Consider the following 23,946-nt stretch of genomic DNA (forward strand, 5'->3'; position numbering starts at 1 on the left):
TATTGCCGTGTTTGAACTCTCATTAAAATCCAATAAAAAGTTGAAAATAATGTGAGTTTACACAGAATCGTACAATGAAAATAATATTCATACAGACCGACATGTAACTCAATTATTTTTATTAAAATACGAAAATAAATTTAATTATTCGATTTCATGTCTCACTTTATTAGAGATGTGACAAAGAATTGTAAGTTAATGTCAAGCGTGGGAAAACGTTACAGTGGAACCACGGTTCCAGAGATTTTGACGTCTATACGGAAAGGAAGTTTATATATTGGCTTTATTCTAAATATTTCTTTCATACATGCTTTACATTTGAGATAAGTTTGATTAAGACTTTGCTTATTTAACTTGAATTAGTTACGCTTAAGATGGGTCTGTGGTAGCTGAATGTAATGTAATGAAATGTTTTATAGGTAACAACAATGCCGAGTAAACAGATGACGTTTCCTAGGTAACATAACAATGCACGCAAGCTAACCATTGTTGTCGATTTGTTGACACGGATCTTACACATTTTCCCGAATTACCCTTCCGTATAGACGTATTTACGTCAAAAAACCAATGATTCTGAGCCACTATTGTGTTATTGTTGGGTTCCTCTCGCTGACTAAGTTGGAACGGCGAGTTGTAATGAAGGTAAAAACACGTCGATCAGTTTTTTCAAAGCGAACTGAATGTAGGTCTTTGTCACGTCATGGTACAGACCTACAAGTACCATGCTTTGAAAATTTTCAGTGCTTACTTCATGAACAGTATTACGTTAGAGGCGGAATTAGCGAATGCAAACAAGTCGGATATTACGTATTTTGACAGTCTTGGTGAAAGATAGAATGCATAGTAAAATAAACTGTCTATTGTCTTCACATCCCATCTCAGCCGTTTTGTCTGTCCCACATTCTAACAATGGGCAGCATTAATTTACTATTTTAGAATCTATTAAATGTTAACACTGAACCGTGGTGTACAACACTGGACTTCGATACATGCTGAACTATATACCAACCTTTCTCTGAACGTTACGTCACAAAGCTGTTATTCTATGCATACACGGAAAAGGTGGCAGACCTGTCCATCAGTCGCGCGTGAGTGCAAATCTTAGGGCACTTAGCTGTAAGATTGAATCACGGATTTGAGAAAGGATAACTGGCAGTTACATTTACTCACGCAAAACTCCATGAACAATTACATTCTTTGATTTGCGTTAAAATGAAAGGAACATGCATCTCTAGAATAGGCCGGCGTTAACAATTTAATTTTTACATAACTGTAAATGAAGTCATAACGAAAATTTTATTTAAAGTATTTCTATTACATCAGAATCTATTAATACGGTTCCTGTGTCGCATTTGTTTCACTTATTTATCACTTTTGTTCTCGTACCAATACAAAGATGTCTCTGATATGTTTTGATTACGTGGTTTATTAAATTGGGAGTTTCCAGTAACTTAAGTACATTTTTCGTGTAATGGCATTGCGATAGATACTTCCCGAAACGAGGTTTGTATACGTATGTTACAAATTAACAGTTAATATTACTAATGGTTTCAGTTGCTCGTAAAATACACAGGCGTATTAAGGAGAGTTGGTATCAGTGATGCAGACGTTGGCATACCTTCTTTATTATCGATTTTTAAAAGGATACGATATTGTATAAATATGCTGATTCCGTGTTAGCAATAAAATAATAATTCTTTTTATATACAAGGTATGTCTTTAGTCATAAACGTCACTAAAGTTTCTGACGACCTTTTGAGAGATAATAATTAACCTACCTCCAGTACTAGCCTCGATGATGGAACAAACTCAGTGGAGTTGTTTAAAAAATACTTCGAGACAATGAGAAAACACGGAAGAAGATATTGGCCCTTAAGACAGGCGAAAAAAAGACATCCCTGTCATGAAATAACGATACTAACAACCAAGTTCACAAACTACGTAGAAAATTATAAATTATTTAAGTAAATCGTACTTAAAAAGTTCAATAAGTAGTGTAATATCAGGAAAACATTTTATCAACAAAAAAGTGTTAAATATAAATAGGGCCATTATCACAAATCTTATATAAAACTGATCAATGATATTCTTAACTCTAAACAAGTCTTCAATAAGCGTGCAGTTAAGACTTATCACAGGTAAAACTGCGTGCTTTAAAGTAATTAGAACTTATGTATTTATTCTAAAGACTGGATGGTATTTTTGAGGAAATTAATTAGCATACGCATCACAGTCTATTTCTATTAAAATAGGTTACATATAAATTACTAATGGAAAATTCACGATTAAATTCAACAAAAATTATTTCTTCATTACCTTAATCCCTTACCTTTCCTTTATTGTCTGCTTTTTCTACAAGCATGTCCTTCGGTAGGCCGGGTTACTCAGTCAGTATAGTGACTAGCTACGGGCTGGACGACCGGGGTTCGATCCCCGACGGGGGCAGAGGATATTTTCCTCTAGCCTGCGCGCACAGACCGGCTCTGGGGCCAACCCAGCCTCCTATCCAATGGGTACCGGGGTCCTTTCCCGGGGGTAAAACGCGGCCGGGGCGTGATGCTTACAACTCACCCCCCATCTAGTGCCGAGGGTAAGAATGTGTATTAGCTATACAGCCTCTCCCTTGAGCGCCTACATGGCGCGTAACGGGATGACTTTATTTTTACATGCAAGTCCTTTAGAATTACTCGTAGTTTTTTAATTAAAGGAGCACTTGTAATTAATAATAACTTGGAAGGTTGTGAAAAACATACCTAAAATCATAAATAATATCATGTTTATATATATATGAAAAATCCAAATATGCTTACTCATCAGTAATTGGAAGTTGCACACGTGTGATTTTGACCACAAAGCTTTTTGATCTAAGTAGTCATGACGAGCCCTATGTGAATGTCTGGCAGAAATCAGTCACATCCACCAATGAAAGGTTCGCGGGACCATGGATCTTTGTAGTCAGCGTTGTCTGATACAAAAATGCAGCAGATATACCATTTTGCTTTCAAATTCAGACATTTATTGTACAGATAGCTCAAGATGGAAAATGTTTATTAAATATTATATTTATTTTAAATTTAAAAAAAAAAATTGTAAATATTTATTTTTTCATGTTCTTTGATACTTTAACATACCACATTCTCCAGAGCGTTTTAATTATTCAGAGCTATGCAACAATACTGTGAAGTTTTAAAGGAAAAATGTAATTAAGTCAGGAAATTTACATGGTTCTTATGGCTTCGGTAATAAAAGTAAATGGATCTGTGACGTTTTTTGAAAACCGTGATTCTGCAGTATATATACGAGACACGTAAATGCTGCAGACAGGAAGTTAGGCTAACAGTCCCTTCACACAACAGGAAAACATCTACGCCGAATTAACTTGGTCTCTGCAACCTCACGTTCTGCTTCTGTTAGAGAAGGTGAACAGAACTACGCAGTCTTTTTGCTCGCCATTAGATGGACTCTGCATGTGAATCAGGTCGGGAAAAGAAACAATATTCTTGACGTCTATGGTTGTTACGTAAGGACAGGTAGTTGGTTGGAATGCTGTGTTGCAGCCAGCAGACTAGATGCTCGCAATGGATCTGGAAAGTGGATCTATTAAAACACGTTTCATCGTGTACTATCATCTACGAGATTAAACTAGAATAACGTTCCTTAGTTGTTACTGTCACATTCTCAAATGAAAGTAGCTAGAAATTCACTTACGAAAATACGAAAGAAACATTATCGGAAGTTACTGCATTGTGAAAAATATTAATACCGTATCAGAAGTGTCCTCGCCTGATTATAATAAGAGTTTCTATTAGTTAGAAGGACACCGGGATTTATATTTGTTCTTTTTTTAAAATATGTTTAATAATATTTCATGTAAAATACACACTTGTTCAATTTTTAACAGTCTAATCACAATAAAATATTATTATTAAATATTAAAATATTACAATTAACATTTAAATATTTAAAATATATTAAAATGATGCTCTCTATCGAAATGTTCGATTTACATTAGAGCATCATCTTTAAATGTTAATTGTAATATTTTAATATTTAATAATAATATTTTATTGTGATTAGACTGATAAAATTGAACAAGTATATATTCAACACAATATGACGCAACATTATCATCTCGTAAAATACACAGTTCAACCACCATACAAATGCTTTCCTGGGCTGTGATTCGACAGACGAAGTTCTATGAATATTTGCATCTTGATAAGAAAAAAAATGATTGGTCCAATCAGATAACGATCGTTGGAAAAAAAATCTGACACAAGATTTTCTAAACCACTTAGTCATTCTTTACATAGACGGTTACGCATACAAAAGAAGTGCGAAATCCTGTCTCGAAATCTGTAATCGATTATCGTCTCGAATTACCGAGAGTAGACCCGTGTAGGTGATTCGTGGCGGAGATTAAAAGCCTTATAAAAGTAGCAGCAGAATTAGCTCTACGTATCAACAGTACATTGTAGAAAAATAGGTTGGAAAGACCATTGAACGAAAGGGCCTTTGTGTATTTTAAAGTACTGTAAAGGAATCTGTAAGGATGGATATATGAAAATCATGAACAATTCTGGGCAGTGAAGATTTTAATCGAGTACACTAGTCCGCGTATGAGCCGGGATAGCTCAGTCAGTATAGTGACTAGCTACGGGCTGGACGACCGGGGTTCGATCCCCGACGGACGACCGGGGTTCGATCCCCGACGGGGGCAGAGGATTTTTCCTCTAGCCTCTGCGTCCAGACCGGCTCTGGGGCCCACCCAGCCTCCTATACAATGGGTACCGGGGTCCTTTCCCAAGGGTAAAGCCGGCCGGGGCGTGATGCTGACCACTCACCCCCATCTAGTGCCGAGGTCAAGGAAGAGAGGAGCTATACCTCCACTCCCCCCAAGCGCCTACATGGCGTATATGGGACAAACTTTACTTTACTTTTACACTAGTCCGCGTTAAATTTCGCTAATGTCGCTTACAGTAAAACTTGAAATACAGTTACTTTTCATCGTAAGTCCAATACGGACTGTCCTGGAACTGATAATAATCTTCAGACAGAGACGTGTCTTAATGAAATTAAGCGTGCCAGTGGACACATCTGTTAATGCCTACAGTTCATGAGCCCTGATCTTTATTTACGCAAAAAGTAGTCACGTTGTGAGATCTCCTAATCGACTGGATGGTTACTCGAGGTATATTCTTGTATAAGTATGCATTGATCTTCAAAGTTAACAATTTATTCTCCTATATGTAGGATTTGAGGTTTTCACGGCGGTGAGTCTGAAGATGGCTGCCTTCTTGGTTGTTGCGCCGTGTAGTCTGGTAGAAGTTTACCGACGTTTCAGAGGTCCTTTCTGTCTCCTATACCCTGACACAATGTGTACTTCCTTCAGAGGTGCAACGGTCATATTAGACAAATTTTATTGCCTCATACTCACATAATTATTATTTTTAAATGTTCTACTTGAGAAGACGCTTTTGTTATTAATATTAATTTTTTTTCGACGAAGTTTTTTTAGAATATTCGCGAAATTCTGAATCCCCGGGCGAAATCCATGTGGAAATTAATGCAATAAGGCTATTTTTAACCATCGACATAGTCTATGAGATTCAGTACAACAAATTGGACAGCTTTAAAATTTGAATAAAAGCATAAACAATTATAATAGAATGGTGATAACAACTATGGTCATCTCTTTTAATATTAATAGCATTTGTATGGATACAAAATTTTCTCTTGCATTAAGGGAATAACACCGATTAAAGGAATTTAAGGAGAGAGTCCTGAGGGAAATATTATCGTGACGATAAAATGTAGGAGAATTAAACAGACGAAACATTAAATCGCATTGGATGATGATAAATGCACACACAATTTAAATTGGACGAACTAGCCTTAAATCAGAGGGCAAAACAAAGGTTACAGTTGTGAGAGGATCAATTTGATTTTTCTGGTTCAGGATAAGGACCAATGATAGATGGCTAATGTCCAGAGATTATGTCATAAAAAAACACAATCGCCACAAATCTTCATATTTAGCAAACGCTAGTAATGAACCTTCTTTTTCCAAAATAAACTGGGAAATTCTTTGATTACCTGAGTGATCATTAGGTTTTGATGGTCCCTGTTCACAGAGTGAAAAATGCCGTCGTACAGAAGCTGTAAGTAGACAGATTACCGGTTGTTATCTGATATGTAGTGCAGCTGGTTTGGAACTAGGAAGTGTATGTATTTCGAGTCCTAATTAACATCAGACCGTTTTCATTAATATCTCAGCGGTTTACGAAGTCAAATTTAAATTCCCTGATTACAGGTCCACGATGATGGAAAAAGATTCTCTTTAATGGGCGTCGAATATAAATATCGTCTCACTTCGAACGTGATTTTAATTTGCAGAGAATTGGTTTGTTTGAAAAATTCTGTGTTTGTTTTCTTTATAGATTGAAGACACTCGATGACCTTTAACACTCTTAATGGTTATTCCCTAAGTCAACGCCCTCTACAAATATGTATTAGGTCCGGAGATAGGGATTAGCTCTATCTAGTGGGCCCAACTGTGTAGGAACCTGAAGGCGGAGATAGAGTCCCATCTCCGAAACGTCGTTTTACGTTTTATATTTACTAGACGATGGATAATATCCAAGAAAATTTTTATTCAATAGAAATATAGTTGTTATCAGGTTCTGTGTGACCATACAGAAAGGGTAATCGAAATAATTCCATGGACTTAACCTACTGTATTACATTCAGTTATCAAGCAGAATACGTAACTACGGAATTCAAACCACGTGTAAAGATATGAGAGACAAACTAATATATTCATGAACACGTGTCTTTTTCGTAATCTTAAGACATTTCCCAACAGTTATCTCCTCTTCAACTCTAAATCTTGTCTCTTACACTATAAATAAAACGTCACTCCACTGAAATCTTCCTCCTGTTTAAATCACACAGGACTTCAAAATTTTAGTCGGAAATTAATTTGATCCAAAATAAATTATAACCATTTTTAATTTAAAGAATATGATATTCGCATTACGCTACACATTTTTTTATGTTTACAAACAAATTAAATGTAAATCTTTGTACGTTTAACTGGTTTTACAGCAAACAATGTTGTAAGTAGGCATTGAGAAATGGTTATAACCTCTATATTTCCAGTGCAAAGATAATGAAAATAATTCTTACATGTACGTTTTTAAATGGGAATGCCTACTTAATTCCCACCCACCCTGTACATAGCAGACAGTGTAAATTCAAAACAGAATAATTATACAAGGTACATTAGCAGCTATTTCTGTCATTTATTTTATCTTAAGGGGGCATGTTAGTCCCCTAGCGGACTCTAGGACCTCCTTTGTCATCTATGGCTGGTCTTATGAGCATGTGATATCGTCGGGTTGCATAAATGGCGGGAAATTTCCGTTACGAACATCAACTTCACAAGGAAAAAACTGTTCCATCGAGTTATTGTATCTTGATGATTATATAAAATACTGGACGTTTTAGGTTTCTTGAAGGTAACTGGACACTGAAATTACGCGAGACTGTTCTGATTATTTTCTCAATGCCGGTTTAGCTCGTCTTTGTTAAGTATTGGGTCATGTATTGGCATGCTTCTGACGTGATATAAAAGTTTTATTTCTTTCAACTTTCACTCGACATTCTGACATAACAAACAGATATTCTCCACCAATGGATAATAAATTTATTATTATTATTATTAATTAAACGAGACTTCCATACTTTCACTTTTAGGATAAATATCTTTCAGTGAATAATTTAATTCTTATGTTAATATCATCCATAATAAAGCAACTTTAAATGTTTCTCTATTAATATTTTATATATCTTATTAGTAAATAATTATTAACTACTATATGCCTATTTCTGGCAGTAGTGCATTGTAAAACGTCTTTTCCTCATTGCTTATAAAACGTATTTTGTGTTACAATCCATTTTAATTGAAATGCTTTGGTCTATTCAATTCATTTATTAACAATTATTTGTTACGAACAATGTAATGTAATAAGTTTAAAAAAGCTGTTGACTGTAACAGTAAGTAATTAGTGGCTTATTAATATTCATAAATAAAACACTAGGCGTTTCTATAATAAAATTACCTTAATGTAGTAACGCCTATTAATCCCCTGAGACAAAATTGTCAAATTCAGTGTCCACTAAGGGCCACTTTAAAAAGGTCAATATTTTTGAGGAACATCACGTGGATGAGTAAAATCATAATTGGCCATTTTTAATAAACCTAATCTTAAGTTTGATATATATATATATATATATATTTTTCGTTTCTCCATTTCCATACAAGTTACACAAATGTGACTTTCACTTACTGTAAAAGGTTCTAATTTTATTTAATTTAAACATAAAAAGCGGTGCTCACATAGCCAGTAAAATGTACCAAACATGTAGAATTTCAAATTGAAATTCGTGATCTACATTAAAGGTTCCTTTTCATGTGACATAAAGTCATGAAACCGAATTACAAGACGTCACAATAAAAACTCAACAGTCGCGTTACCATGACACCGAGATCAGTGTCATACCTTCAATATCACGATAAAAAACCAAGTTTGGCTTTCGGTATCCATTATATGTCCCAAATATTTTTCTTATATTTCTTGTCGTTCTTGCTTTTAAAATGATCATTTCACCTAGAACACGAAATTCCGGGGCAACCTCGCTTAAAGATGTGTTGTCTAGTGACAAATGTCAGGGCATAATTATATGGAAAACCGTTCGCAAAAGAAGTCATTGTCATGACAGCAAATGTTGCGACATTAAACATCACATGAAAACAAAATGAAAACGAACCTCTAGTTTGACACGCGTGACCTACGATATCTAGTATTGAATATCTTTGATAAATGTCTCGTGAATTAATTGACTCGATAATTTAAATATCTGTTTTTCTTGTTAAATTCGTTTCTATATGGTGGTCTAGCGGTTAGAACGCTGGCCTTGTAATCCTGGGGTCTCGGGTTCGATTCCCGGCGGTGACCGAATTTATAACCTGTGTTGGGCAAGGCCGTGGTCTAGGCAACACGGAGTTTTCCTCCGTGGCATCCCAACAATTACTCCATTCACACACAGAAGAAGGCAATGGCAAACCACTTCTGGATCATCTGCCAAGAACGTATATGAACAGGTCCCAGTCCGAGAAAAGGATGGAAGGATCCTGTTCATACGGACCTGTCGTCAGACAGAACACTAAATAATAATAAGATGAGGTGGTCTAGCGGTTAGAACGCTGGCCTTGTAATCCTGGGGGTCTCGGGTTCGATTCCCGGCGGTGACCGAATTTATAACTTGTGTTGGGCAAGGCCGTGGTCTAGGCAACACGGAGTTTTCCTCCGGGGGCTTCCCCGGTTTCTCCGTGGCATCCCAACAATTACTCCATTCACACACAGAAGAAGGCAATGGCAAACCACTTCTGGATCATCTGCCAAGAACGTATATGAACAGGTCCCAGTCCGAGAAAAGGATGGAAGGATCCTGTTCATATGGACCTGTCGTCAGACAGAACACTAAATAAAATACTGATAATGATGACTTTAATTGTTATTCTGAACAAGGCTGAAAATGTATTTATGTGGCATACATTTAACGAGCACTTCGGCAGAAGGAACCAAACATGGCGTGCAAACATTGTTACGATGCTTTACTGACCAACAATGTGAAAATTTTTTTGTGTATTACGATAAGATGGAGTATTTACGTTTTTGTGCAAAACAATCATAGAAACCTTTGGATCTAATTAAAAACTGAAATGACGAGAAGGTTTTTCTTAAAATTATCAAGTTTAATTGGTTTATCCGTTCTCGAATTATTTCATTCGTTCGGACGGACAGACAAAACGAGTTTAACAAGCGATCCAATAATAAATTTGCTGTATGAGTCCTTATTTTCTGGGGACAGAATATTATATGAAAAACATAATTTGATTAATCGTCTCCTGTTGGACTACCGAAGTAACAAGCCTGGCGATGATTTGACCACTAAAACAGGACCATCAAGATGAACGCCTTAGGTACAACAATTACACATAAGAGGTTACTGGATTAGTCGATTAAAAGGGTCAAGATCTTACGGTTATATTATTTTCTGGGTCAAATGAATGACATTTACATGGCTCAGATTTATACGTAACGATGTAGCGGAACAAACACACAAAAACCATTTATGTCTTACAAGTTAAAGGAATAATGAATATGAAAGAACTTCATAGTTAACCAGTAATGCTTCCCACCTTTAAACTGGATTAAGTAATAGGATGGCCTTTCCAGCTATTACGTAATTGCATAAAGTATAACGAATGTTATTTATGGTAGAGTCGAAACCAACAGCGTAAAAAAAGACATATAATGGCCTCCGAAATAAACGTCGGGTAATGTAAAGTTATAGCCTGCGGCTTATTAAAAATGTTACAAGTTGAGATTGTAGGCAGCAGAGTGTATAAATAGCCAAACCACGTCAACATTATTTATCAAATACACAACACTGAGGATATTTTCCTGCATGTACTCATAAATTGTATTTCTCAAGAAACTTTCGACGCCTAATTAATTAAGAGTCTAACAGTTTAAGATCTTATTATATGTGTTAACTAACTAGATGGCCTACAGACACCGAAGGTTCATCACCGAACTAACCAAAGCCATCCACCGGACCCTGTCCTGGGCCCACAAAATCCAGTCTCCTTCAACTCCTATCTCCCATAGATCCCGCCTGACATTATCCTCCCATCTACGTCTAGGTCTCCCCAGCGGTCTCTTCCCTTCAGGTTTCCCAACCAATACCCGGCGCACAACTCTTGTCCCATCAATGCGCGCTACATGCCCAGCCCATCTCATTCTTCTCGACTTAATCACCCTGACAATATTGGGGAGGAGTACAGATTTTTAAGTTCATCATTATGCAGTTTTCTCCACGCCCCATCGTCTTCCCTCTTAGGCCCAAATATCCTCCTCAACACCCGATTCTCAAACTCCTGCAATCTGTGTTCCTCCCTCTGAGTGAGAGACCATGTTTCACACCCATACAAAACAACAGGTAAGATTATTGTTTTGTATATTTTAATTTTCAGGTTCTTAGAAATCAGACGGGAAGACAAAATATTTTGAACTGAGAAGTAGCAAGCATTTCCGGAATTTAGTCTCCTCCTAACTTCCTCACAAGTATCATTTTGATTTGTTATTGTTGTTCCCAAATATTTGAACTTTGTAACCCTTTCAAAGGATTTATTAGCCACCCTAAGATAATTTTGCCCGCCTGTCTTCTGATTACGAGATACTAACATGTACTTAGTTTTTTTCTGAATTCACTTCTAGCCCCACTTGTCTACCAGCCTCTAGTAAAACTTCTGCGTTCCTCTTTATTGTATTTAATCGTCCGAGAGTGTTCACTTTTCTTAGGGCATTCCAAACAAAATTTGGTACGAATTTCTCGTCATCCCACAGAAGCAACATGTTTTATAAATGAATTATGTAAACTTTGGTAAAGATGCGTGATTAAGCGGTTAAGTTGATTGTATTCGTAATATTTCTTCGAAAAATGTATTTTGGTAATTCAGAAAAGTATAAGTATTGAGTTTGTAAGGCTCTGTTGAAAATTCAATAATCGATACTATAAAACGGAATCTTTGAAACAGTTTCGTTAACAGAGAATAATTAAACAAGGAGATTATAATGGAATATTGTCTAATATGATCTCCATTTGTGCGGATCGCTTTGAAGATCAGCGTTACTGAGGACTCAATACGTTCTAAGGTACTGACACAGGAAGTCAGGTGACGTTCGAAGCCTCATTTGCAAATAATTTCGTTAACCACTGAATGGAACCTCCTTTACCAACAAACCCTTTCACCATTGGCAAGGAACTTCTTTGTCTATAATCTCGATTGCCAGTTAACCGGAGGCTATTAAAAAAACAATAAATAAAAATAAAATTAAAAAAAAATAAAAATCTAAGACTGTTTATATACGGTAATGCAGTAGAAGCAGCTTAAGATATTCTGATTCAAAATATTCTCCCACCCAAGATATTAAAAGTATCTGGTCCCAAAAACGTTCGTCCAAAATTAACGTGGGTTTCTTTTTAACCTACTTAAAATGTTCTCCGTGTAATAACATACACCATTTTAATGTTACGAAATTGACATTTTACCTAACTGGTACCATACGAATATATGTTTCAGTAACTTTTTTAAGCTTAGTTATTACAGTACAAACTTAATTCCTTTATTAGATATGGTTGCGGGCAATTTGGCTTCCGCTGGCTAGCGATCATTCACGCGTAAAAAATAACAAGCAGTCGTTCGTACATGTAAGGTACCATAAATTAGTAGGTCAGGCTTACAATGCTTCGCGGTAGAGCAGGCTAACTCAGCGATACAGCTGCGTTCTTTTGGAAATCAGCACCTTTTCCTTTCTAGAATACCAGGCAAGACTCTCCCTTACACATCCCACAAATAACCAACTCTTCTGGCTGGTCATATACTGGTTAAATACAACGTTTCATCTTAAACTAACAATTTAATAGTTTTGCGAAGTCTTCAAACCAAATATGATAGGCAGACATACATTATACTGAATACGATATGCTCGTAACTTGACACTGATACATCTGAGACAGTTCTCTCAGTGATTCAGAGGGGAAATGAACAGAAATAATCCTCTCATGTTCAGCTTTTTGTCGCAAATAAATGTACACTCGAGTTTGAATTTCCTGTTCAACAAATTCCCACCGAAATTAGGCGATTAACTGTTAGGACTGTCTTGGTTTGGAAACTTTGATGTCGCAACAGAAGTGAGTTCCTATCAAAATAATATTCTGCAAAGAAAATACTTTACTTCAAAGTATGACCGTCTTGTGGCGCTCTGAACAAACGATGGCTGTTTGTTTTAGTTGTCAAGGTCAACGGTTTCCACACTACGTAAGTTTTAAGCTGTTGGACACCTGCTGGGCGAATAAGGGTTTGAATCTGAAAAACTAATTACGTCCAAGACGTAAACATGAACCAACAATTTCTTAAAATCTGTTTAAACCGGTTCATAATTACTCCCACGCACATGGGAAAATATTTTGGGACTTAGAGAGTAACATGCCAGAATTCGTATCTGGACCTGTTTCAGCTGCAAGTATTTTAAAATCATCATTAAACAATGACTTGTTAAATAATCTCTCTTTACGATATATGTAAATTGCCGTGAAATTTTCAATCAGCAGCAATTGACTTGCCAAGATCAGTTTTCTATAAGCAAAGCTTTCTCAGACATTTGAAATTGAACAGAAATTTGTTCAACAAATGTAAGACTTGAGGTTCTCACAGCGGTGAATATGAAGATTTCTGTCTTCTGGGTTATTGCGCTGTGTAGTCTGGTCGATGTTAACCAACGTTTCAGAGGTCATACTGCCTCCGTCATCAGGGCGATGAATATTCATCGCCCTGATGACGGAGGCAGTATGACCTCTGAAACGTTGGTTAACATCGACCAGACTACACAGCGCAATAACCCAGAAGACAGAAATCTTCTTGTTCAACAAAGTTTGTTGGCCTGGCCGGAATCAAAATTGGATTAACGCAATAAATACAAATGTAGTATAAGTTGTACACAGATAGTATGTAATATGTAAGATAATTTCAAACTTTTTTTAAAGAAAACTTTGAACAGATATCAGAAATTTACATTATTCTTTCGTCATATTAGTGCTCCAATACCATATAAGTTTGCAACATCCTGAATGAATTTGCGTTTTTATGAACTTCGGTTTGAAAAATATCTGCATATAATTATGTTCTGTAATTTGAGCTTTTCATTAATTCGACTACTGTTTCCTCTATTAGACCAAATTAATTAGGTTTTACTGTAGTCTGTTTTCATGAAATGCATCTTAAGAATATCGGATAGGAGTTGAGGAATGGATTGATTCAGAATTACAACTTATGGCGGGATGTTGTAAAAAAGTAATGAACCTTCCGTTCCAGAAAAGCGAGAAATTTCCTGACTTCTAAGCGACAATCAGCTTCCCCTTAAAACTCCAACTCACTAGATTTTTTGTTACATTTATCTCAAATCTTATCTATGTATATTTCCTCCATTTTACAAACCGGTTTGAACCATGTAGGATTTCTGGTTTTCACGACGGCGAGTTTAAAGACGGCTGTCTTCTGGGTTGTTGCGCCGTGTAGCCTGGTAAAAGTTTACCGACGTTTCAGAGGCCTCGTCGCCCTGGTGGTGGAGGCAGCAAAGATCTCTGAAATTTCGGTAAATTTCTACCACATTACGCGGCGCAACAACCCAGAAGACAGCCACCTTCGGTTTGAACCAATTACGGAAACATTTACCAGAGCTTTTGAAACACTGAACCAGAACGTAAGTGGAACGCGAGATTACTCTCCGGAGACAGCATGAAGCCGAAATGTTGCTTCAAACATTTTAACCCGTACCGAAGTTTGGATTGCGTGTTAAAATGAACAATCTGTATTACACGCTCAAAAAATATTGATAAACAAATACAATCCAGTGATTGATGTTAGCTCTTTCGATCGGACCCAACTGAGTAGGTCGCTCTCCCCACTTTTTAACCTGAAGACGGAAGCAGATCTAGCTTCCGAAACGTAGTTTTCTATCCAGAAACACAGACGACTGGCATAGTCAAAGAATTTAGTGATTCTAAATAAAAAACTTTTTACGCGGAAATAAATAGGCCTATGGTAAAATTTCTGATGGACGAAAATGTTGGTTTATAAAATTATATTTTGGATAATATAGAAAATAATCACTAATATAATACAGGCACGTCCAAAATATTTGTAGTTTATTTAAGGATTTTTTTCAGTAGGTCATACTATATGTCGTTGAATGAGAGAATGGTAGCGAATTGCTAATGATATTGGAAGAGGCGATCGTGACCTAATTTAAGGTACTACAATATCTACCAACGTCAAACCGAACCCTAAACGTACATTTCGCGTGACAACCATTTTGTTGTCTTACATTCTACATTATTATTGATTACAAATTGTAATTTTCACAAGACAAAAGCTTCTTATAAGGCTGAATATTCATTGGCTGTAATGTCCCGCGCTTATCCGAAGTTCTATTGGACACTGTTCACATAATTGATGACGGTAAACCCAAGACATATAGTGTTCATAACAAATATCACCAAAATATGTACATTGGTTAAATTTAAAATATTATTACGATAAATTGCGCACACAACATAATATTACGGTAAGCTTATAGAACTAAGGAAGCAGTCTAGTCAAGTAACTCGTTGAATAAAGTGAATTTCGGCTTATTTCAGACCGAAATCCTGTACGTGATTTAAAGCAGTGACGATACACATTTATTGATATTGAGAAGTAAATCTCAAACTTTCTTTTGTATATGAACACTAAATAAACACCACGTTTCATAAAGTGCACTATATGGGGATGAGCTTTACGTCAAATCTATTTCATTCCCGGTGCCCATTCAACGGGTTTGGCCTTAGAGTCAGCCTGGATGTGGTAGCGGGAATCAGTCAATACGTTGACTGGCTACGGGCTAGACGACCGGGGTTCGATTCCCGACGGGGGCAGAGAAATTTTCCTTTAGCCTCTGTGTCGAGACTGGCTCTGCGGCTCACCCAGCCTCCTATTCAAATGGTACCGCGATCCTTTCCCGGGGGTATAGCACGGCCGGGGCGTGATGCTGGCCACTTACCCACATGTTTGCTGTTAATGCCATTAAAATTTCTTTCCTGACTGAGTTCATGGGCGTAGCGCAGATGAAAACAACATGAAATGTCCTCATTTAGTAAGAGAAGTCTGCATGTAGAAAATTTCTCTCACATGCTGTATTACAGAAAATACTGTTCTAGGTTCAAAAATCACAAACTCGTTTCTGTCCGCCATTGTTTTTGTTGGTGATACTAGAAACCATACTAGAATTACAGCACGTTAGTAAAGCTTTAATAAAGATTAAAATATCGATGGATAAAGTACTTTTTAAAATACTTGAATGTTTTCATAACACAAGGCCGCACACTGAGGTATCTGTAACATCATTCCTTACTGACTATAACATATTCAGATTGTATCCCGAGAATACCCAATATCTTTCATTACTACAGTTGCGGAAAATTATATTTCTCAGAGGAAAATATTAAACTTATAAAAAATACTGTATAACATATACAAATTTTAAAATAATATTTATAATGTAAATATAAAGAGTCATATTACGTACTAGAATTTCTATTGTCTGTTTTGCTTCTTTGATTATTTGCTAAGAAAATTTTCGGCAAAAATATTAGAGGTCGTTCGCGAAGGAGGCGGGTCTTGGATAAAAGTCGTGGAACAGGTTTCATAAGCCCAAAATCTAAACTAAAGAAAGAATAAAAAATAATCTTTAATTTTGAATTATGGTAACACTATGCTTATAAAACCCCATTTAGCCATCTGTAATCATAGCATGTAAATAGAGTGACAGGAATGTGAAAAGTTAAACTCGATAATTTGAAAACAGTTCGTAAAAAAATTAAAATCCTATGTTCAACAAATACAGCGTGTTTCAAAAGTAGCTTTACAACTTGAGGGCGAGATATTGGTGAACTGATACGAGAAACATATAATTTCAGAACATAGAAATGTAGTCAAACACTTCAAGTTTTATGTCCATCGGATTTTTATGGTTCAATGTGACTTCCATTTGTTATGCGGCAGACGTCCCATCTGTAGCCAATTTCTTGCCACACGCGGTGTAGCATCTCCGGTGTCACTTCAGCAACTGGGGCGGTAATTCGAGTTCGGAGTTCGGCCACATTTGCAGGTAAGTGTGGCACGTACACTCGATCTTTAACAAATCCCCACAAGAAAAAATCTAAAGGTGTTAGATCCGGGGAACGAGGTGGCCCACCGACCTGGGAAACGGTCGTTGAGGTACTCGCGCACTTCTCCGAGGTAATGATGGGAGTGAATGCGTCCTTCCTGGTCATCTTCGTCAAGTTGAGGAATGAGGAACTGTTGGAGCATGTCCAGATACACAATGCCGGTAATGATCGTCTCCATGAAAAAGTAGGGGACGTACACTTTATCTTTGCTGAGGGCGCGAAACACATTAACTTTTGGACTGTCACGAACATGTTCCAGGAAGGCACGTGGATTTTCACCACCCCAAATCCTGCAGTTGTGGGTGTTGACCTTACCAGTGACATGGAACGTGCTTTGGTCACTGAAAATTACGGAGTCCAGAAATCCTTCGTCGTCTTCAACCCGCCGTAACATTTCCGTACAAAATTCCTTACGAGCCAGTTTTCGGTACTACAGTTTATGTGCGTGAAACTTGATGTGTTTGGCTAAATTTGCGCACGTCCTTTAAATAAATTTATATTCTCCTGCGAAGTTGTAATGCTACTTTTGAAACACGGTGTATTTTACTGTTGAATATGATTTAAAAACTGGTTCGTTCTAAAGACTACAAGGCTGAGCATTTTGAGAAAATTCGAAAGTACAAATTTCCAACCATCTCGATAATTAATCTAATTGTGCAATGGTTTTCTGAGTACAGTATTTTAATGAAAAATGTTTCACTGGGTTCTACCACTCAATCTGCATTTTTGTTCCTGAGACGTTCTTGAACATGCAGTTCGGCGCAACTGGACAAACTTTGTGCAGAAGACGGTAATATATTCAACACATATTCCACTTAAAAAAAATATAATATTCCTGTATAATAAATTCTGAATAAGTTTCGGTTCAATCTAAAAATAAGTCTTTCTTAATTTTGAAAAGAAAAAATAAGAACACAACCCTTTCATGACGAAGGTCATCTAAGTAATATTTAAAAATTCAGTACCTACCTAAAATAAAACACTATGAGTCCCCATTACAAAGTTATAATAAATTTGTTTAAGAAAATAATCGTTGTTTACGCTATAAATCGTACGAATGTTAAAGCAGGTGGTACATAGTTACCAATGGACTTTGGCGGGTTAACTGATACCACACAGCTTTTGTGGAACAATTGCTGAGAACTGTGGAGATCGAGTAAACGCTAAAGAACATATGATGTTATTCCAAATATACCACAATTCATAAATAACGTTCAAATAAAACTGCATGATACAGTATCCCTGCCTACCAAGCGCAAAATATATCGGCTAGTAGCGAGTATCGAAGTCTATCGCTCGATACTCGAAGACTATCGCTCGATACTCGAGGCAGAGTTTTACTGGCGCACAGTCGATTGTCAGTCTTCTGCGCAACCTAGTATCACTGTTGATCTTGTGTTCACTTTCTTGATTCTGAAGGACGAATAGCAACAGTATAACGGGTTACAGAAGACGAAGTTGATTTGCCTGCAGCTACAGCGTAGCCTAGCTGGTTTGTTCCGGTTCCACACCTCTTCAGCAACGCGAACTTCCTGCTTAGTAACATTGCAGTGGGGAACCATCTGATAATATTACGACACAAACCAAACAATGGTGTTCAGACGAAGGCAGTAGTTCGGTTAAAGATACAACGGTAAGCAAGAGGAATAATAAAAGATACCAACCCTCATTAATTATTACTGTATGGTGGGGGAAAAACTTTCTCGTTTAGGTGGACATTGCATGACTTTCAAACGGATGGAAGTGTGTAATGGAGCACGGGAAGGAGGGGGGGAGGTCAGTAACAGTGATTCGTCTAAAGGGGTGGGGGGGAAATAGAAGGGGAAAGGAGGTGCGCGTATGAGCTAACGAAGAACTCCCTTTCAAAATAACGCCTTGTTTTATACATGTCTGTCTCAACAGAACTTCGAAGTCTCGTTGTAAGCGAAAGTTAAGATGACAGGCGCCCCACTACAAAATTGTCCAAGAGTATATAACAGAAGTTGGGTGGTTTCGATATTCAGTCTCCCCCAGTCATCGGACGGCTGGTAGTTAGATTTCAATCCAGACTCAAGAAAATGATAAAAACGGTAAGTGGCTGGCAAATGTAAAATATCATAAATTACATCGAAAAATAAGTGATATTTTCTGTGCGTGTGATACAGAGTGGAGTGGAGCATACGGAGTGATTAAACTATAATTAAAAATAAACGAAAACTGGATTAACTACAGAAACTGCAGTTTTTGCCTAAGTTTATTTATATTCTCTTACCCTTCGGCAAGAATTAAAATCACATGTATCTTTCGGATTTTTGTATTGTTGATTTTTCATATAAGATACAATTTTTAAATTAGGCCTACCGTTATGGTCTCAGCCCCGAAGTGAAATCAGCATAGGACGATGACAATTATAATTTGAATCACGTGTTTAATGGGTATATCCTCGTAGGCGTTTATAAAATAATAACCAGAAACTGATAGATTATTGACACCATGATTATATCTCAAGAAATTTCTGAATATTATCAAGAACAAAAACTGAGTTCATTAATTAAATATGTATGTCGATTTAAATTAGGATGATCTCGATATGGCTGAATTTCGAAACTTGTTGGTTATTTATTTACAACTTATATTATGTACCTGATAAAACAAACTGATTATAACAGCGGGATGTAGGCTAGATGTTAAAGAACTCACGAGCAGACCCCGACTGCTGGCTCCGATAATTCACAAAGGGCGAAATCTCTCCTACAAAAAGCCTTACATTTGATCTAAGCCCAAACTTATATATAGGCTGGATAAGTAGACATTATTTTAAAAAAAATACAATACATTTAGAATCTTAAATTCGGCCGTTTCAAGTTGTGACTTCGTTTTCCAAGACTCAAAAGCCATTAAGGTTTCTGGGTTTTGCGAATATGATCACCGTCCAGACTTCGATCTGGATGCAAGTCCGGACATTCAAGTAATCAATAGAAATCAATAGCCTATAACTTTCAGTGAGTTCGCAAATCAATAATATATTCTACTGTAGCATTTAATTTTGAATTTAAAATCCTTTACGTCTAATTTTTTCACACTTTACTCATGGAGATTCAGTGACTGTTGACAGACTTTATTGAAAGTTCATTTAACAATTATCTAATTTACATTGGGTCGAACGAAAAAATGTATACCGAATTTTAATTAACGATCGGGAAAAGTGCTGGAAGAAATAACTCTGGTCAATATTAGAACATTATCGCAACATTTCTAACGGAATTAAGGATAACCACGGTCATTGAAGACAGCCCATCTCCCGGTCTACATTTCAAATCGAGACGTTCCCATAATAAGCAGGAGACATTTGACTTAGGTAATCCGTATAAAATTCATGGTGGATGAACGTAAAAGTGTCATATTTCAAAACGAAGATGGCTCTCTTCTGGGTTATAGAGACGTGTAGTGTCGTAGAAGTACACCAACGTTTCAGAGGTCTTTGCTACCTCCATCCTCAGGGCAATCGACGTTTATTTTTCAGTCTATTTCGAACTCTGGGATAGTATAGTAAATGATGCAAGGCCGCCTCCTTCCATATCTCTCCCAGCTCGTCATTCATAACCTCTGAAGTTGATACAAGCTCGCCGAGTAACCTACGAAACACTAACCACGGTGTGCTTGGTCAAGGTCTGTTTACATATCGGTACAGGGAAAGCTATTTCGTTTCTCTGAACATTTAAGTCTTCCAACCACTCGTAACAGCTACTGGTTCATGGCAACAGTCATTTTCTTCAGTTAATTCTAGGTTCATATAGTCGTATGCACCCATTATGAATTCGAAATGCTGTAGAAACCATAAGTATGCCCTTTTAGCAAATTGGTTTGTACTCAGATCCACATTCAATGAAAAGAAGGCCTTTGTGTTTGATATTGAGTAAAATGTTTATTAATTCTAGTATATAAAATGAATGCTCGTGAACATAAATGTCTGAAACAATGTTTGTAGCAAAGTAATTTTTTTTTCTTCAAAAATAATAAAACTTTTACTATATATTTTACAGTAAAAAAACTAATTACGATATTGTTATTTTATATTTAAGGGACCTCTTATACTTCTTGTGCAAGATATAAACGTCATATCGAGACTGGCGAGAAATGTGTATGATATTGTTTTAATAGTGAATAACAATAAACCAATTGAATAAAAAGTTTCTTGGATATTATCCATCGTCTAGTAAATATAAAACGTAAAACGACGTTTCGGAGATGGGACTCTATCTACGTCTTCAGGTTCCTACACAGTTGGGCCCACTAGATAGAGCTAATCCCTATCTCCTATTCAATTGACTCTTCACCATCGTCAAGAAATTTTAGATTTGATAAACAATAAACCAGTTACCTAAACTGATGATAAAACTGGGAACAGTACATGAATAGTTATGTAAATTGGAACCATAAGTAATAGTACTCCTGGGAAATGTAGGATATCTCTTGAAGTGGAACTTGACTATTTGCAAGGATGCATGTATTACGTGCTGCTATTTTGATATTCGGCAAGCTTTGCCTTGTTAGACTACTTCGGATGCACAAGAACGAAACTTAAAAAGAACCCAAACTTTATGGATATATAATTAAGAAATGTGGTCTTATGAATTTGATGTAAATAACACATTTACTACGTATGATACAAAGTTTACTGTATTCTGTATTGTTGCGCCGTGTTATGTTAGAAACTTACCGACGTTTCAGAGGTATTTGTTGCCTGAAAGCGATCATCACCCTGATTATGAAGGCAGCAAGAACCTCTGAAACATAGGTAAACTTCTACCAGACTAGACCTCACAACAACCCAGAAGACAACCATCTTCATACTCACCGCTATGATAACCTGAAATCTCACATGTTAAGAACTAAAGCAAATGAAACTCGTTTGTGATCCTCAGGTTATGAAATATGAAGCGAGTAGAGAAAAATCGATTTGGTTCGAGTACTCGCTGCTCCTTGACAATCGTTGATAGAGAAATTCGTATCTTTCGTGTGACTTGGTTTGTTGTTCGTTTCAGATCTTCGTCGGCTTCACCATCCTCTCGGCTGTGTCAGCATCCGGGTTATCCATCAAGGATAAACGCGGACTGTTTGACCTGGGTTACGGCTATGGTCTAAGTGGCTTTGGAGAATTTGGCGCCCTCGCGACAGGCGGCTTCAACCATGGACTACTTCCAGTCGGCGCTGGTTATGGTTACGGCTCCGGGTCCGGACACGGTCTTCTTCTAGAACCCTACGTACATACGAAGCACGTTGCTTACCCAGTGCCTCAACCGTATCCGGTCAAAGTTCCGGTAGAGAGGGTGGTACACGTCCCTGTTGAGAAGCCAGTGCCTTATCCCGTAAATGTTCCAGTTGACAGACCAGTACCAGTCCCTGTCCAAGTTGATAAACCCGTACCTTACCCCGTCATTAAGAACGTCCCATACCCAGTAAAGGTCCCTGTAGACAGACCATATCCCGTGATTGTCCATGTAGAGAAACCAGTCCCGGTACCCAAAGAAGTCAGAGTTCCCGTACCACAGCCCTACCCGGTGCACGTACCAAAACCTTACCCAGTTTTTGTCGAGAAAACTGTGCCAGTTCCACAACCATATGCAGTCCACGTTAAGGTTCCAGTACCTCAGCCCTACCCTGTTCATGTCAAAGTCCCAGTAGCTGTCCCAGTTGACAGGCCTTATCCAGTGGAAGTAAAGGTACCTGTTGATCGCCCGTACCCAGTTCACGTACCCAAGCCTTACCCAGTGACGGTAGAGAGACCTGTCCCTTACCCCGTAGCCAAACCAGTCCCTTATCCAGTTAACGTGCCAGTTGATCGTCCTTATCCAGTAGCAGTACCAAAGCCATACCCAGTGACCGTGTTCAAGGAAGTCGCCGTACCAGTTCCAAAACCAGTGCCTTACCCTGTCGAGAGGCCCGTACCAGTCCCAGTAAAGATACCCATTGATCGACCATACCCCGTGGCTGTCCCTAAACCATACCCAGTGGAAGTACATAAACCTGTCCCTTATGAAGTCGAGAGGCCGGTCCCATATCCCGTTAAAATCCCTGTTGAAAGACCAGTCCATTACGCAATTGAAAATCCGGTATCATACCCCTTAGCTTACCCGCTGAAGAGTAAATACGGTGAATATTACTGATTTCCAAAGTAATTTTTTTGTGTTAATATCTAAATTAAATTAAAGCTATTTCTTCAAATTGACTGCCTGTCCCCTCAAAATGTAACGCTGTGTAATTGTTATTATTTCTACATGTATCTGAATTTACTGTGAAAATAACAAAACCATGATGAGTGAGACTGATAGGGGGTGAACAAGATTCATGTCATAATTAATTCATAATTAATTCATAATGATTAATAAGCCATTCCTTTCATACATGCGTCGAGGTAGAAAATTTTTTTCTCGCTGTAAAACGTATTTCTTTTTATGGAAGATGCATTTCTGTTTGCTGAAGGAAGGTTAAGAGTACACTATAAATTCGACGCCTGAACAATTCCTCCATTACTCCTCACCGTCACGTATCTGAAGATCACTGTTGTACGACGTGTGTAAAAAATATTTTTTTATAATGGATTTTAAGAAACATGAGTGATAAGTATGAATGAATGTAAGTTTTAATATGTACAAACTAACATTTTTTTATATGAATGCCCAAGTACAACCTGAGCTTCAATAAAGTAATGTAAATATATTTTTAATTTTATTGACTGGTTGAACTTTTGCTGCTGTCCTTGGTATTAACGCAGTTTCGTAAGAATAAGCTCCAGTTACTACTCTTCAAAGATTTCTCTGTCAAAATCCTTTCTCCTCCATCAAACGACGCTCTGTATTGATAGAAACGTTATCCAAATCACACGTATTACGAAATTTAAAACTGGAATTGATGTAAAAACAAGGCGCTGCCTTTAATCTTCTGTATAATCAGTTCAGATTCGTGATAGCATATTAATATGGAGTATATAGTCTTCCTTAAGAAGCTACCAGTTGCTCATCTGATTATGAAATCAGCCTCCGATGTTTAATTACGTGTTAAGAAAGG

At 37.2% G+C, this 23,946-nt stretch overlaps 2 protein-coding genes across 8 annotated transcripts in view; one reads left to right on the top strand and one right to left on the bottom strand.

Annotated features, from left to right (window-relative positions):
• Ance-3 (angiotensin-converting enzyme Ance-3) overlaps window positions 1–23,946 on the bottom strand; it is a 183,419-nt gene that overhangs the window by 47,368 nt on the left and 112,105 nt on the right. The window lies entirely within an intron of this gene.
• On the top strand, window positions 18,808–23,598 carry LOC110840942 (uncharacterized). Its single transcript, XM_022086260.2, has 2 exons — window positions 18,808–18,968; window positions 21,924–23,598. Exons 1-2 carry the CDS (start codon window positions 18,957–18,959, stop codon window positions 23,043–23,045), a joined length of 1,134 nt encoding a protein of 377 aa, XP_021941952.2. The 5' UTR covers window positions 18,808–18,956; the 3' UTR covers window positions 23,046–23,598.

This window comes from Zootermopsis nevadensis, unplaced genomic scaffold (assembly GCF_977971745.1).
Source record: "Zootermopsis nevadensis isolate Lab colony 2312 unplaced genomic scaffold, Znev_1.0 Znev_ptg000001l, whole genome shotgun sequence".
In the NCBI taxonomy this organism is placed as follows: Eukaryota; Metazoa; Arthropoda; class Insecta; order Blattodea; family Termopsidae; genus Zootermopsis; species Zootermopsis nevadensis.